General features: G+C 45.3%; 1 protein-coding gene across 50 annotated transcripts in view; it reads left to right on the top strand.

Annotated features, from left to right (window-relative positions):
- Positions 1-17,225, top strand: part of LOC120901745 (Down syndrome cell adhesion molecule-like protein Dscam2) — a 58,449-nt gene that overhangs the window by 33,674 nt on the left and 7,550 nt on the right. For 19 of the 50 annotated variants that reach the window (XM_040309924.1, XM_040309915.1, XM_040309931.1 and 16 more), the window contains exons 11-16: positions 10,265-10,384; positions 10,446-12,804; positions 12,861-13,027; positions 15,269-15,466; positions 15,716-15,889; positions 16,762-16,884. In XM_040309924.1, coding sequence (XP_040165858.1) covers positions 10,265-10,384; positions 10,446-12,804; positions 12,861-13,027; positions 15,269-15,466; positions 15,716-15,889; positions 16,762-16,884 — 3,141 coding nt within the window. Of the gene's footprint in view, positions 1-430; positions 719-832; positions 1,121-1,534; positions 1,823-2,303; positions 2,592-5,129; positions 5,424-5,495; positions 5,787-6,238; positions 6,524-6,674; positions 6,969-7,069; positions 7,355-7,426; positions 7,712-7,939; positions 8,237-8,348; positions 8,646-8,750; positions 9,048-10,264; positions 10,385-10,445; positions 12,805-12,860; positions 13,028-14,876; positions 15,045-15,268; positions 15,467-15,715; positions 15,890-16,761; positions 16,885-17,225 lie in introns of all 50 variants that reach the window. The other 31 variants (XM_040309964.1, XM_040309966.1, XM_040309961.1 and 28 more) reach the window with 16 other exon arrangements.

Genomic DNA, 17,225 nt, shown 5'->3' on the forward strand with positions numbered 1-17,225 from the left:
TTTCGTTGAAATTAGAAATTTCGATCCTATTCCTACATCTCCTCGTTCTGTTCTCCCCTTGTAAAAGTGAAACCCCTTATAATGCCGTTCGAGTTCGGAGAGGAACCGTTTGATATGCTTACTACGTCTACGGTAAGCTGTGCGGTTATCAAGGGTGATACACCGATCGAAATCAACTGGATGTTTGGTGGGGAAACGTTAGCCACGGAGGATGGTATTTCGATTAGCAAGTCGGGGCCGAAAATGAGCATTCTGTACATCGAATCGGTACAGCCCCGACACGCTGGAAGGTACACGTGCGTTGCGCGGAATAAGGCGGGCTTCGCTGAGCATAGTTCCGAGCTGAAAGTTATAGGTTAGAACGTACTTTCTCATTACTTTACACTTCCTGTCCGTTTTCCCTTTTACACACTCCTGTTCCATGTCTAAGTTGTGCCTGTGTTGCTTCCGTTCGAGTTCGGTGATGAGCCGGCCGATGTGCTCAGTACGACGATGGTCAGTTGTGCGGTGGCGAAAGGTGACACGCCGCTCGCGATAGAGTGGTTGTTCCAGGGACGTAAGATTGAGGCGAGCAACGAGATATCGATTACGAAAAGTGGGCAGAAGATCAGTATGTTATCGATCGAAACGGTACAGCCGAGGCACGCCGGTAACTACACGTGTCTGGCCACCAATCGAGCCGGTTCGGTGGAACACACTTCGGAGTTGAAAGTGATTGGTAATTGTCTCGGAGAGAGGTGGTTTTGAAATCATTATTATGTATCCTATTTCCTACTGAAGAAAATGCTTTGTCAGCTTCCCTAATTTCCTTTGTCTACACTTATCTCCTAAGTTCCGCCTATACTACTGCCGTTTGATTTCGGGGAAGAACCGGCAGACGTGCAGAGTACAACGTCGGTAAACTGTGCTGTCGCAAAGGGTGATCCACCGATCGAAATCAATTGGATGTTTAATGGTAGCAAACTGTTCACTTCGGATGGAATCCTAATCACAAAGAGTGGTCAAAAGATTAGCTTTCTATCGATAGAATCAGTTCAAGCTCGGCATGCCGGTAACTACACCTGTGTCGCTAAGAATCGTGCTGGATTCGCTGAACACACCTCAGAGTTAAAAGTGATGGGTAATGCTTATTTCATCCTTCAAGTTGTAATATCTTCCGTTTTGTTTATATCCTCTCCAAAGTTCCTCCCATTCTGCTTCCGTTCGATTTTGGAGAAGAACCGGTAGATGTTCACAGCACCACCTCTGTTACCTGCGCGGTAGCAAAGGGTGATCCGCCGATCGAAATCAACTGGCTGTTTAATGGTAGCAAACTGTTTACCTCAGATGGCATCTTGATCACCAAGAGTGGTCAAAAGATTAGCTTTCTGTCGATAGAATCGGTACAGGCACGTCACGCTGGCAACTACACATGCGTTGCAAGGAATCGTGCTGGTTTTGCTGAGCATACGTCAGAATTAAAAGTTATGGGTAACAGGCATTTGTGTTTCTTGAGTGTAATATCTTCCCGTCGGTTTATTTATCCCCTCCAAAGTACCTCCCATTCTACTTCCGTTCGATTTTGGAGAAGATCCTGTAGATGTTCAGAGTACTACAACGGTTAGCTGTGCTGTCGCAAAGGGTGATCCACCGATCGAAATCAACTGGATGTTTAATGGTAGCAAATTGTTCACATCTGATGGAATTCTAATTACAAAAAGTGGCCAAAAGATTAGCTTTCTATCGATCGAGTCGGTACAGGCACGGCACGCCGGTAATTACACATGTGTCGCAAGAAACCGCGCAGGATTCGCGGAACATACGTCAGAGCTAAAAGTGATTGGTAAATAATCAGCCTTGGTACATGTCGAGTAATGTTTTTCTGCATTCCTGTTCAAATCCTTCCCCAAAGTGCCTCCCATTCTACTTCCGTTCGAATTTGGCGATGAACCAGCGGATATGGCTAGTACCACTACCATCAGCTGTGCCGTCGCGAAGGGTGACACACCGATCGAGATCAGTTGGATGTTTGATGATAGCATGATATTCTCGAATGATGGTATATTGATAACGAAAAGTGGTCAGAAGATTAGTATCCTCTCGATTGAATCTGTGCAACCGCGCCATGCCGGGAACTATACGTGTATCGCTAGAAACAGGGCCGGCACAGCGGAGCACACCTCGGAGTTGAAGGTGATCGGTAATGTGCTCTCTCGCTTATAAAGTACAAATTTTGCTGCTTATTTTGGGTTTCAATTCCAACCATATTCTCCTTATATCCTGTGTCAAAAATTATCTGCTTGTTCGTTTTAAACTTCCCAAAGTTCCTCCGATACTTCTGCCGTTCGAGTTCGGGGAAGAACCCTCGGACATACACAGCACAACGACAGTGAGCTGTGCTGTCGCGAAGGGTGACACACCGATCGAGATCAACTGGATGTTTAATGGTAGCAAAATCTTCTCCAACGACGGTATAACGATCACGAAAAGTGGCCAGAAAATGATTTTGCTTTACATCGAGTCAGTACAGGCACGCCATGCTGGCAACTATACCTGTGTCGCTCGCAATAAAGCAGGCTTTGTGGAGCACACGTCTGAGCTGAAAGTGATCGGTAGGAGTGAAGATCTTTCGAATATAATAGTTTGTAAACCCCTTCTTTGTTACCTTTGCCTGTATTTCCAACGAAAAAAACCTCCCTGTCTACTGAATGTGGTCCTTCTTCTTCTCTGGTTTCGCAAGTCACGCCAATCATAATGCCGTTCGAGTTTGGGGATGAACCGTTTGATATCTACAGCACCACTACGGTGTCGTGCGCTGTTACGAAAGGTGATTCACCGATCGAAATAATCTGGTTGTTTAATGACTACCGGCTGCGTACTAGCGACGGTGTGCTGATCACAAGCAATGGGCAAAAGATAAGCTTCCTCTCGATCGAATCCGTACAGCCGCGCCATGCCGGGAACTATACGTGCATTGCAAAGAATCGTGCTGGCGAGGCGCAGCATTCGTCCGAGCTGAAGGTTATGGGTTAGTTTGTGGGAGTTTGTTTTAGTTTTTATGTTGCATTTCGTATGCTTTTTTTGCTGTTTTAATGCCTTTCCTCGTGTCTCCAGTCATTCCAATTATTATGCCGTTCGATTTTGGTGAGGATCCGTTCGATATCTACTCCACGGCGACTGCGACTTGTGCCGTTACGAAGGGTGATTCTCCGATCGAGATCAGTTGGTACTTCAACTCTTATCGGTTGCGTACGAATGATGGTGTACTGATCACACCTGGCGGGCAGCGGGTTAGTATGCTTTCGATAGAATCGGTACAGCCGCGACATGCGGGAAATTATACATGCATTGCGAAGAATCCTGCTGGATCGGCGGAACATTCTGCCGAGTTGATGGTGATGGGTGAGCGTGGGATTTGACCTAAGCCTATATTTGAATTCCTATGATTCCTTTTCCAGCTTTGAACCTATTCTACTGACAGCAACAATAGTTTGAAAGTTACAATGTGTCATGTCTTCTTCAGTACTTCCCATTATATTACCATTTGAGTTTGGCGAGGAACCGTTCGATATCTATAGCGCTACGACCGTCAGTTGTGCGGTTACAAAGGGTGATTCTCCGATCGAGATCAGTTGGTATTTCAATTCTTATCGACTTTATACTAATGATGGCATACTGATCACACCTGGCGGTCAGAGAGTAAGTGTCCTTACGATAGAATCAGTACAACCAAGACATGCGGGAAACTATACATGCATTGCGAAAAATCCTGCTGGATCGGCGGAACATTCTGCCGAGTTGATGGTGATGGGTGAGCGTGGGAATTGATCAAAGCCTATATTTGAATTTCCTATGATTCCTTTTCCAACTGTGAACCTATTCTACTGACAGCAACAATAGTTTGAAGGTTACAATGTGTCATGTCTTCTTCAGTACTTCCCATTATATTGCCATTTGAGTTTGGTGAGGAACCGTTCGATATCTACAGTGCTACGACCGTCAGTTGTGCGGTTACAAAGGGTGATTCTCCAATAGAAATCAGTTGGTATTTCAACTCTTATCGTCTGCACACCAACGACGGCATACTGATCACACCTGGTGGTCAAAGAGTCAGTATGCTTACTATCGAATCGGTACAGCCGCGACACGCAGGAAACTATACCTGTATTGCTAAGAATCCTGCTGGTTCGGCGGAGCATTCTGCCGAGTTGATGGTTATGGGTGAGCGTGGGATACATAATTTAACCTTATTTTTAATATATCCTTCGAAAATCCTTTTCCAAACTCCTCTCCTGATGGGAACAAGACTTAAAAATGTGATGTTACGTACATTGTGTAATGTTTTCTATAGTACTGCCCATCATTTTACCATTTGAGTTTGGTGAGGAACCATTCGACATCTATAGTGCTACTACCGTTAGTTGCGCCGTCACGAAGGGGGATCTTCCCATCACTATTGCTTGGTTATTCAACGATCGTCAAATTCATAGTGGTGATGGAGTATTGATTACAAACAGTGGACATAGAATCAGTATGCTTTCGATAGAATCAGTTCAGCCTCGACATGCTGGAAACTATAGCTGTGTAGCTAACAATAAGGCTGGTAGTGCGGAGTACTCCTCCATTCTAAATGTGATGGGTTAGTCGTACGGTGGCATAAATATTTATTCTAAATGCTTGTTAAAATCCTCGCCTCTCTCTCTACTAAAAGTACAACCAATTTCCACTACCATTCGTACCTCCGTCGTAAGTTCTGCCCATAATACATCCGTTCGAGTTTGGTGAGGAACCGTTCGACATCTACAGCGCGGTAACGATCAGCTGTACCGTCACGAAGGGTGATTTACCGATAAACATCACTTGGACGTTCAACGGACAGGCTATTCTGACGGGTGAAAGTACCTCCATCACGAGAAGTGGTCAACGTAATAGTCTACTATCGATCGAATCTGTGCAACCGTGGCACGCTGGGAACTATACCTGTGCTGCACGCAACGCCGCCGGAACGGTCGAGCACAGCTCGGAGCTTGTAGTGATAGGTTTATCAAGATGTTCTATAGTACATCTTTTCTACCTTATAGCTTACCTTCCAATGTCTCTAACCTTTCTACTCCTGTATTTCCACAAATTCGTTTGACGTTTTCAACTAGTTGTGCCCTACATAATGCCGTTCGAGTTTGGAGATGAACCGTTCGATACGTCCAGTATGACGACGGTTAGCTGTGCGGTTACGAAGGGCGATATGCCGATCGAAATTGTTTGGTCGTTCAATGGACAGCCACTATACACGGATGGTGACAGTGGAGTCATCATCACGAAGAGTGGCCATCGCGTCAGTATGCTGACGATCGAATCAGTCAGTTCGCAGCACGCCGGCAACTACACCTGCCTGGCCCGTAACAAGGCCGGCGAGGTGCGCCATGTCTCGCAGCTGAAGGTGTTAGGTTGGGTTCAATGTCTTCTATTAGAATTAATTGTCTTTCTATCCCAACCCCTTTTGTTCCCTTTTCGCTTAGTACCTCCCTCGATTACACCGTTTTTCTTTGGAGAGGAACCACTCAACTCGGGCGAAAGCACTGCTGTGCAGTGTATGGTATTTAAGGGTGATGCACCATTGGAGATTCGTTGGTACATGAACGGTAATCAGCTGCCGACGAACGAGAATGGTGTAATTATTGGGCGCGTTTCTGAGCGACTAAGCTCGCTCAGCATCGACCCGATCGGTTACTTCAATAGGGGGACCTACGAATGTCGGGTTAAAAATCGTGCCGGCGAAGCGTTCTACTCTGCGGAGCTTGTCATTAATGGTATGGTTGGTCTTTTTTCTGCTGTTTCTAATACCCTTTCCCTATATTTCCTTTGTTATTGGGTCATAATTCCCGGTCCTTGTAGTGGTACCCACAATCATGCAGTTTAGCTTTGGCGAGGAGATCCTCAACACGGGCGACAGTGTTGCGGTCAACTGTATGGTAGTGAAGGGTGACTCTCCGTTAGAAATTCGTTGGTATTTGAACAACGTCCCAATATCGTCGGAAAATGAAGGCATCGTGGTAGTGAAGCTGTCGGAAAAGCTAAGTTCCCTCAGCATAAATGCAATCGAACCGCAGCATCGTGGGCTGTACGAGTGTCGGGTGAAGAACAAAGCTGGAGAAGCGTCCTCCAACGCTGAGTTGATTATTAATGGTTTGTTTCGTTGAAGTGCTTAAGTTTAGTAATTTCCTTTTTTTTTAAATTCCAACTGCTCCATTTCGTTGAAAAGCTCTGCCAGTCATTAATCCCTTCCACTTTGAGGAGCATGTCGATTCGGAGGAAAGCGTTCAGGTTACTTGCCACGCCTCCAAAGGTGATCTGCCGATCGAGATTAGCTGGCAGTTTAATGGGCGCCCGATACGCATCAGTTCCAACATTGAAATTACCTCGATCGGTAAACGGTCCAGCTCGCTCAACATCCCGTCCGTTGGTGCGGACCATTCGGGGGTGTACACTTGTATTGCGAAAAATGTTGCTGGCAGTCGGAATCAGTCTGCCGAACTGTTTGTTAACGGTACGGTGTTGGGAGGCTAAACTTTAACTACGCTAAGTCTGCATGTTGCATCTTTTACATGTCCATGTCCTATTAAATGCATGACCTTGATTTTATTCCATTTGATTTGATACATTATTTTTACTTAAATCCCTTTGATGTCGGTGAGTAGTGCTGCCGAAAATATTTCCCTTCTCGTTCGGCGAGGACCCATCGCACATAGACAGCTTCGTGACGGTACAGTGCGCTGCGACGGTAGGTGATCTGCCGATCGATATCGAATGGCTGCACGATGGGCAGCTCGTGTCGAGATCAAACGATTACGGCATTTCGATCGTGCACTCCGGTCGGCGCGTCAGTACACTGACGATCGAGTCGATCCGGGACCATCATGCTGGCAACTACACCTGTCGGGCCAAGAATCAGGCAGGCACGGTCGAACAGAGTACCCAGCTGATCATCAATGGTTTGTGGCGTGATTTTGCTCCAGTATCTTATGCATTTCCTCCCCCTTTTTTCTACTTCTATCTCTCTCTACATCTCCTAATGGGGCCTGGTGCTGGACAGTTCCTCCCAAAATATTCCCCTTCAGTTTTGGCGATGATCCGATGAACGAGGGCGACTCGGGTTCGGTTCAGTGTAATGTACCGTCGGGTGATTTGCCGATCGGTATTCGCTGGTATTTTAATGGTGCTGTGATCGAGGATCTGGCCACCACGATCACCAACATTGGCAAGCGGGCGAAGGTGCTGACGATCGATTCAGTCGCGGCACGGCACGCGGGCAACTACACCTGCGAGGCGTCGAATCTGGCTGATGTCGTACATTACAGTGCCTCGTTGGTAGTAAATGGTAATAAATCATCAGACACACTTATATCTTCCTTTCTTTTTACTCCTTTTCATTCCAATTCGCCTGTGCAAGTTCCACCCAAAATTGTTCCGTTCAGTTTCGGCGATGAGACGATGAACTCGGGCGATTCGGGCTCGGTTCAGTGCAATGTGCTCTCCGGCGACTTTCCACTTTCGATCCGGTGGTACTTCAATGGGTATCTGATAGATGATCACACGGTTACGATCACCAGCATTGGCAAGCGACTGAGCGTGCTGAACATTGACTCCGTACACGGGAGACATGCCGGGAACTATACGTGCGAGGCTCAAAACAAGGCTGAAACGGTGTCCTACACCACGGAGCTGCTCGTGAATGGTTTGCTTTTTAGTTGTTTTGGTGGCTAGAATAGTAGCTTTAAGGTTTGCAATATCCTGATCTTTGTCCTCGAGATTTCCCTGTTGCATTCTGTAAAGTTCTTTTGGTTCTGGAACGACTCCAATGCCTGAAGATCCTAGATTGATGCTCCAGAATATCTTTAATAATTACATATGGCATTGTATTTGCTGTCTGAGTGATTAATCCTTTCGCTGTTGAAACTTCCAGTCCCGCCCAAAATAGCACCTTTTACCTTCGGTGATGAACCCCTGAACTATGGCGATTCGGCCCTAATCTACTGTAGTATTACGTCTGGGGATTTCCCAATTAAAATCCAGTGGTATCTCAATGAGGTGGCCGTTGATCAGTTGGACCCGTTCTACAACATTAACCAGGCTGACTTTGGCAAGAAAGCCAAGGCTCTATCGATTGACGGTGTGAACGAGCGGCACGTTGGAAACTACACGTGTCGTGCGACAAACCAAGCGGAAGTGACCACCTTTTCAGCGGTGTTAAATGTTAACGGTTAGGACCCGTGTGAAGACGTCTTTAATGTTGATTACTGTCCCTCTATCCCTATTCCTTTATTGTCTTTAGAGTTTGAATTTGAATGTCGTATTTTGTTTTAATTCTAAAGCTCCTCCAAAGATTGCTCCTTTTGTGTTTGGCGAAGACGCGCTTAATTATGGCGATTCCGCATCTGTCCAGTGCAGTGTAATCTCTGGCGATATGCCCATCATGATTGAGTGGTTGTTTAACAATGCTTCCATATCGAAGGCGTCCTTTAGCGACAGCGTGAACATTGCGGACTTTGGCAAGCGTACTAAAGCGCTCGCTATAGACGGTGTCGATGAGCGGTATGCAGGCAACTACACTTGCCGCGCCACTAACAGGGCCAGCTCGACCTACCATACGGCGGAGCTTATTGTGAACGGTTTGTAGCAATCCCAAGCAACTCTACTAACAGTGCTTTTCCTTTCTGTGTTTTATTTGTTTGTCTTCCCTTCAATCCCCGTTGAAACCTTCTGTCGGAATATAGTGCCACCGAAAATTCTACCCTTTAGCTTCGGTGCCGATCCGATGAACTATGGCGAATCGGCCTCAATACAGTGCAGCGTCATCTCGGGCGACTTTCCGATGACGATCGATTGGCTGTATGAGGGGCGCGCGATCAGTACGATCGACAGTCTGCATGGGATAACGGCGCTGGCGTTTGGGAAGCGTGCCAAAGCGCTCAGCATTGATGGGATTGCGGGCAGTCATGCGGGCAACTACACCTGTCGTGCCACCAATGCTGCCGGTGTTGCCGAACATACCGAGCAGTTGATTGTGAATGGTAGTAGACACTAACTCCTCTCCTGTATTTTTTTCGTTGCTTCCTTTCCTTTTCTTGTAGTTCCTCCTAAAATATCGCTTATAAATACGGGCGAAAATCCAACGTTTGTTGATGAGTTCTTCCAGATCATCTGCACGGTGGTGCATGGTGATCTGCCCGTCGACTTTGTGTGGCTGTTTAATGGTGAGGTGAATCTTCACTCCAAGCACGTGTCGGGCGTCCGGATCGAAACGAGAAAGCGGGGCAGCACGCTAAGCATTGAGGCGGTTCGTGGTGCTCATGCTGGGAACTATAGCTGCCAGGCTACGAATGAGGCAGCGACAACCATCGCTACCGTCGAGCTGATCGTGAAGGGTTAGTTGGGTTATCTGTGGGTGATCGTCGTTCAGTGCCATCGCGACGACTTGTATTAGGATTTTCCCTGTATCGCCCGTTTCCTGGTATTCCTAGTTTAGGCGCTCCGTTTAAAGATTAAAATGGGATTCCAATGCCTATCAAAAAGAAGATCCTCTGGGTACAACGAACTTATTGAAGTCTACATTTTAGGGACATTGCCCCACTATAACGTCGTTGGCTTTTCTTCTCTTTCTGCCGCATCAAGTGCTTTCAAACTCCTTTCAAAACATTCCCACAGATCCCTGTTCCCATCCTGCACAGAAAGCACTTCTCTTCGCTGCCTAAATGTCTGACGATAGGGCGAACTTGGGGCCTTCCCATTACCCTTGAACTGTCCCATATCCTTATCCTATCCCATCTTTTATGGTTTGTAGTAATGCGCACATTTCGAATGTGTTTTTCTACGTATTCTGCGCCCTTACGGTCAAGAACACACATTCGCAATAGTGCCGAGTAGTGCATGCAACTCCTAAATATCCTCACCCCCCTCCCCCTTTTTAAGTTGTCCCAATTATTGCTTTCTTACGCTAAACGTGAGACCCACAAGGCTCTTAGTTTGGGAAATCATTCTGGTTGTCGATGGATGTCAAGTAACTTGTGGGGACAAGATCCTTAAACACAAAGTAATTTGCATTTACCTTGTAAAGGCGCTTGTGCAAAGAAATGCAATACAGCATCGACAACCTTAATGTATCTTGTGATAATACAAATCCCAAAGTAATGAGCGTGGGAAGAAAAATAGTACATATCCTAATGATCTTATATCTTTATCTATGGAACATCCGCGTTGTCTTGATCTGTCCTATGACTTGATGCAACAGTACCTCCGAGATGGATTCTTGAACCAACTGACAAGGCTTTCGCTCAGGGATCAAACGCCAAGGTCGAATGTAAAGCCGATGGTTTCCCGAAGCCGCAGGTCACCTGGAAGAAAGCAGTGGGTAAGTATGAGCGCAAACAGTGCCTAAAGATCACTTTGATGAACTCCAAACTCTATTACAGGAGATACTCCCGGAGAGTACAAAGACCTGCGATCGAACGACTCAAGCATCCGTGTTGAGGAAGGCTCGCTTTTCATTCAGAACATCCAAAAATCGAACGAAGGCTACTACCTGTGCGAAGCAATCAACGGCATCGGCTCGGGACTGAGCGCAGTCACACTGATCACGGTTCAAGCGCCGCCAGAGTTTGTCGAGAAGCTACGCAACCAAACCGCCCGCCGTGGTGAACCGTCCGTACTGCAGTGTGAAGCGAAGGGTGAGAAACCAATTGGCATCCTGTGGAACATGAACAACATTCGCCTGGACCCAAAGTCCGACAACCGGTACACGATTCGCGAGGAAATTCTACCCAACGGCGTCACCTCCAGCCTGTCGATCAAGCGCACGGAGCGTAGCGATTCGGCACTGTTCACCTGCATGGCCACGAACGCGTTCGGTAGCGACGACACGAGCATCAACATGATCATCCAGGAAGTGCCAGAGATGCCGTACGCACTGAAGGTGCTGGACAAATCGGGCCGCACCGTGCAGCTGAGCTGGGCCAAACCGTACGATGGAAACTCACCGCTGAAGCGCTACATCATCGAGTTCAAGCGTTCGCGCGGCTCGTGGGAAAACGATATCGATCGGGTGATTGTACCGGGTGACACGAACGAGGCGCAGGTACAGAAGCTAAGCCCGGCCACCACGTACAACATTCGCATCGTGGCGGAGAACGAAATCGGTGTGTCAGATCCGTCGGATGTGGTAACGATCATTACGGCGGAAGAGGCACCGTCCGGCAAGCCGCAGGCAATCAAGGTGGAAGCGATCAATCAGGCGACACTGCGCGTCAGCTGGAAGGCACCGCCGCGCGCCGAATGGAACGGTGACATTCTGGGATACTATGTGGGATACAAGCAGACATCGCTGAATACGTTGTACGTTTACGAAACGGTCAACTACTCGCCGGAAGGTGGAGAAGGCAAGGAGCACAGTCTGGAGATCAACAATCTGAAAACGTACACGCAGTATTCGATCGTGATCCAGGCGTTTAACAAGGTTGGCGCTGGCCCGATGAGTGACGAAGAGAAGCAGTACACGGCAGAAGGAACGCCCGACCAGCCACCAAGCGACACGATGTGTACCACGCTAACCTCGCAGACGATTCGCGTGTCCTGGGTAAGCCCACCGCTAGAATCGGCCAACGGTGTCATCAAGGGATACAAGGTGGTGTACGCACCGAGCGATCTGTGGAACAACGACAAGAACAAGGACTACAAGAAGACGGCCTCGAGCGATACGGTGCTGCACGGGCTGAAGAAGTACACGAACTACACGATGCAGGTGCTGGCGACCACTTCGGGCGGCGACGGTGTGCGCAGTGCGCCGATCCACTGTCAAACGGAACAGGACGTGCCGGAAGCACCGACCGCAGTGAAGGCGCTGGTCATGTCGGAAGGATCGATTTTCGTTTCGTGGCAACCACCGGCACAGCCCAACGGACTGATTCTGCAGTACACCGTGTACATCAAGAGCGGCGATCAGGAACCGAAGAGCTTCAAGGTACCGTCGTACCAAATCAACTACGAAGCGTCCGGGCTGGAGAAGAATCAAAAATACGAATTCTGGGTAACGGCGTCCACCACGATCGGGGAAGGTCAGTCCTCGAAAACGCTTTCCGCCATGCCGAGCGATAAGGTCCCGGCCAAGATTGCATCGTTCGATGACAAGTTTACCGCTACATTCAAGGAGGACGCTAAGCTGCCATGCCTGGCCGTGGGATCTCCGGCGCCGGAAATTACCTGGAAGATCAAGGGCGTAGAGTTTGTGCCAAATGAACGCATCCGTCAGCTGCCGGAAGGTTCGCTGTTCATCAAGGACGTCATTCGACAGGATGCGGGTGATTACACCTGTACGGCGGAGAATTCCATCGCCAAGGATTCGATTACGCACCGACTGATTGTGCTGGCGCCACCACAATCGCCCCAGCTTACGCTTACCGCAACGACGACCGATTCGCTCTCGGTGAAGCTGAAGCCGCACGAATCGGACACTGCCCCGCTGCAGGGCTACACGCTGCACTACAAGCCCGAGTTCGGCGAATGGGAAACGATCGATGTGGCGCTGGAAGCACCGAAGTACACGATCGAAAAGCTGTACTGTGGCTCACGCTATCAGGTGTACGCGACCGCGTACAACTCGATCGGTGCCGGTGAACCGTCCGACATACTGAACACGCGCACGAAGGGCTCGAAACCGTTGCTGCCGGAGAAGTCTCGCTTTATTGAAGTTTCGTCCAACTCCATTACGCTGCATCTGCCCGCGTGGAAGGATGGTGGCTGCCGCATGTCGCACTTTGTCGTTGAACACAAGAAGAAGTACGTGTGCGGGCGGATTGTGTAGAACAAAGGTTTAATGTGCTCTTACATTTTAGGGATCAAATTGACTGGAACCAGATCTCGAACAACGTCAAGCCGGGTGGTAACTTTGTGGTGCTGGATTTGGAACCGGCCACCTGGTACAATCTTCGCGTGACCGCTCACAATAACGCTGGATTTACTGTAGCGGAGTATGAGTTCGCTACTCTCACCATTACCGGAGGTAAGGTTTTAAGTTTGTTTTAATTAATGCTTTGTTATGTGACGAAAAAAATAAGGGTAGGATTATTATTGCTTATTTTTATGTTTAGTAAAATATGCTTTATCGATCAATTAATAATCATAATGATGATAAGCTACATCACATTTAAATATTTACATATTGTAAGATAGCGTATTCTTCAGCATCTATTTGGTCGTCATATTTTATTATTTGCCAAATTGTTTTTGAAATATGATTTCCTTTTCCTTTCTTCATCATTCATACTATATTTTGCTGAAAGTTACAAATTAAAAAACGACTTGCGCGGTTGCTTAAACATTTATTAAACATCCAAATTTAATGCGACTCGTTTGAACATATTGGCTATTGGTTGGTTAAGATGAAAGATAAAACAAATAAGTTGTTCTTTTTATTTAGTTTTTGTTTGTTTTGTCATACCTTTTACGTTTCAGCTTATTCATTGTTGGTTTTATCATGTAATTTAAATTATATTACTTTCATTCGACATTTACATCAAATATCTCTGAAACAACCATCAGAAAGTTACTGGAGCGAACGAAACCACCCGAATTGCGTTTAATTTTATCGTTAAGAGAGAGATTCGATAGTAATTGAAATACAGTACACATTGTCATTGCATCAGTGAAAAGATTCACTTACACACATCATTCAATAATAATTGTTATTGTTTGTTGTGTATAATGTAAGCATTAAGATAACCGAGGCTTAATAGAAAAATGTTTAGTATAACAAATTCCAGAACTATCTGTTATAATGAATGTTGTTGCTAATGAGCCGACAAATCCATATCATGGAAAATTAGACACTTCACTAACACTGTTGTGCAAAATTCGATTAGATTATAAACGATTGTTAATCCGCAAGGATTGATATGTTTTCCCTTGTGTAAAATAACGCACATAAACACACACATTCACACATGTTTTTGAACATTTTAAATTAGTTTATAGTTGATGTTAGTTTTCAATTATTGTTTCTTATCCCCTCAATGTCAATCAAGTCATAGAGATTAACGCAGAAAGGTTATACAGAACCGAAAAAATAATTTAATTTAATTTTGTGTTGTTGTGCCGTAAGCAAACGTTGAAAGTTAAAATCTAATTTACCGGATGAAGATATTTTTTATTCATTTAGTTTATTCGCTATCATCTTCATCTTTTCTCACACCTACAGCCTACAAACTGGAGTGCGTGCGCTTAAGCACATCTCCCTTTTGCATTTTTGTAGTAGTTGAAATGTTTTTTACTCCATAATACGTATGCAATATCAAGGCACGACTTACTTGTTACCAGTTCTCAGCACACTTTCCTCATAAGCTTGACTTGTTGTTTTTTTTTTAAATAAACTGTTAAACCACTTTTTTGTGTTAGCCCCGTTGTAGTTGTTAATAGAAGTTTTTATAGCTGTATTTTTTATGGTTACTTTTATTCGTTGCTGTCGTTAACTGTATGCCTTGCCAAAACAATAGTTTCCTTTTCGAAACGAAACGAAAGGAACATTATGTTCTAAATCGCGCAACAAAGCAATAGAGCGTTGCTCAAGATCAGGAACGTAATTGAGTGTACGCCCCTTTCTATGCGTATCGGAATGTAAGAGGAATGTTTACGTCTAACGAAAAGCGAACAGGTGATCTATATTTTCCATTTTCAATCGTTCAAATAATTGTTCGAATGGGTTTGTAGTGTGATCTTGTTAAAAATCTAAACCAAAACGTTTAAGTGTTAAACTGTTAAACGCGCGCAAGCCTCCAAGAAGAGAACCAAACTATTAATGCAATCTCCCCCATTCAATCTCTCTTTCTTCTTCTCTTTCTGATTGGTTGTTTCAGGGACAATCGCACCCACACGCGATATACCCGAGCTAACGGCTGAGGACACGATCCGTATCATCCTTTCCAATTTGAACTTAGTAGTGCCAGTCGTAGCCGCTTTACTTGTTATTATCATTGCGATTATTGTTATCTGTATACTGCGTAGCAAAGGCAACACTAACAAAGGTATACTGATGTTGGAACATCTTCTTTTTTCTCTCTATTTTCTCTTTCTCCGTTCTTGTTTTTCCTTTTCATAAATATGCGTATAATTTACTTTATATTTGTGGCTAACTATCTATTCGGGCGATTCTGTCAATATAAACAACGCCATTTTAAATCTATGAAATGGTTATCTTGTGGGTTATTTCGAACATTGAAACGATACAAACAATAATCATGAAACGCAGGAACGGTTGCGCCCATCTTCGGCTCTGTACAGCCCGGTACTATCTACCCGCCGTGGATTCCGCACTGGATCGATCTGAACGTGATGGTACCACTGATCGCAACCGTGATCGTGGTGGCGGTAGGCGTACTAGTGATCTGTGTAGCAATTTCCCGGCGCCGAGACGACGATCCCCGATGCGGACCGAAGGATGTATACTGTAGGTTACTTTACTGGCATTATTGTTTGTATCGTTCTAACCCAGTGGTTTCGGTGTTCTGTGGGGAGTGAGTTTGCGCGTAAATGTTAGTTTTACAAACGAAACCCCTCTTTATTGACACACCCATTAAACCACCAGTGTGACAGAATCGATCCCAGATCTAGATACTTAGCGATAGGGTTAATTGTATTGTCGAATAATATGTACTACTTTTACCTCACATCTGCTCAATGACGCTCCATCGCGAAGACGATGTCGTGTATAATCAGTCGATGGGACCGGCGGGAGCCGCCACACTGGACAAGCGACGACCGGACATCCGCGATGAGCTGGGTTACATTGCACCGCCGAACCGCAAGCTGCCACCGGTACCGGGCTCAAACTACAACACCTGCGACCGAGTTAAGCGCGGAACTGTTATAAGTGAGTACGGGGGAAGGGTAATTAGGGGGTTGAGGGGCAGTTTGATTTAGGGTTGAGGTTCGGTTGTGGAAACGCGGCTTTGCTGCTTAGCTTTTAATACCGTAATATATTACGCAAATCAGCAGTAATCGTAAGTATGGTTTAGTGAACGACACCGAAGGAAATGGAAGAATTGAGTAACTGTGTTAGTATTTTGGAATCTTTTAAGTGTGTAGATGTCATCTCTCTTTGTATTTGTCTCGACTTTTTATTCACTCTTCAATTATTTGTTTCCACTTCCGCTTCCAGTAATTCTCCATGTGTCGTTTGGGTGTCATGTGATTTAGTCTTTAGTACTTAGTTAGTAAACAGTTTGAAGAGTAGATGGCGCAACAGTCATATCATATAACAAGTGTTTTCAAGGCTTTAATTTAGATCTAATCTGAGTAGCTTAGTCTCAAGACTATTTAAAAAGTTTTTTTATTCAGGAGGGACTGCTTTGCCGTTGCTTTGCTTAAAAAAGTATCCTATTGTTAGTATCTAAATGCTAATATCTAAAGAGTAGTATCTCTCAGATTTCAAGATCTCAAACGTCAGCTAGTAAATAATTGGTGAGAGATGTAGTTATTATAAAGAGCACCATCTACTCTTTCAAACTGGATACTACTATTGGATGACGCCCTTAGTGGACTGTAAACTGTGTGGCTTTCTTTTTTCTTTGCATCTGAGCCGCTTATTATGCCGTCTTGTTTTTACGTTACATTTGCTGCGCTAAAATTAAATTTCTTTCGTGATCTGTGAATCATTTCTTACAAAATCATCCACTAGCATCGCGCTGTTATGATTTTCCATCGTCCATAAATTTGAATATAATTTGTATTGTGTCAAATTAGGCCATAATCCTTCCATAAAATCCAACCATACCACTTGGGACCCGCGCCGTCCGTTGTACGAAGAACTGAAGAAAGCGCCGCCACCACTGCCCAGACGCTTCAACCATCCGCCGGCGTGCTATGGTAAAGTTGTTTTACACTGTTGTGATTGTTTTAGTTTTATATTTTTGTTCTAAGTCACGTTAAAGTACTTCTTCTCTCGAGATCACGAAGTTGTATTATTAGATTTAAATTGGCACATTTTGGTTTGAAGTTTTTTTTTCCATCCTTCTTAATTTAACTCTTATCATGCTTGCTATGTAACATCATGACCTATTTGTCAATCTTACCTAGATTACACGTGTTTAAACCTATCTTTCTATCTCTCTTCTTAAATGTATAACACAACTTAACCAATTGGACTTTTTATTACAAAATTCAAATTTCACCGTTTGATTACAATAAAAAAAAACTATCTACTAACT

This window comes from Anopheles arabiensis, chromosome 3 (genome assembly GCF_016920715.1).
Source record: "Anopheles arabiensis isolate DONGOLA chromosome 3, AaraD3, whole genome shotgun sequence".
NCBI classification, from domain to species: domain Eukaryota; kingdom Metazoa; phylum Arthropoda; class Insecta; order Diptera; family Culicidae; genus Anopheles; species Anopheles arabiensis.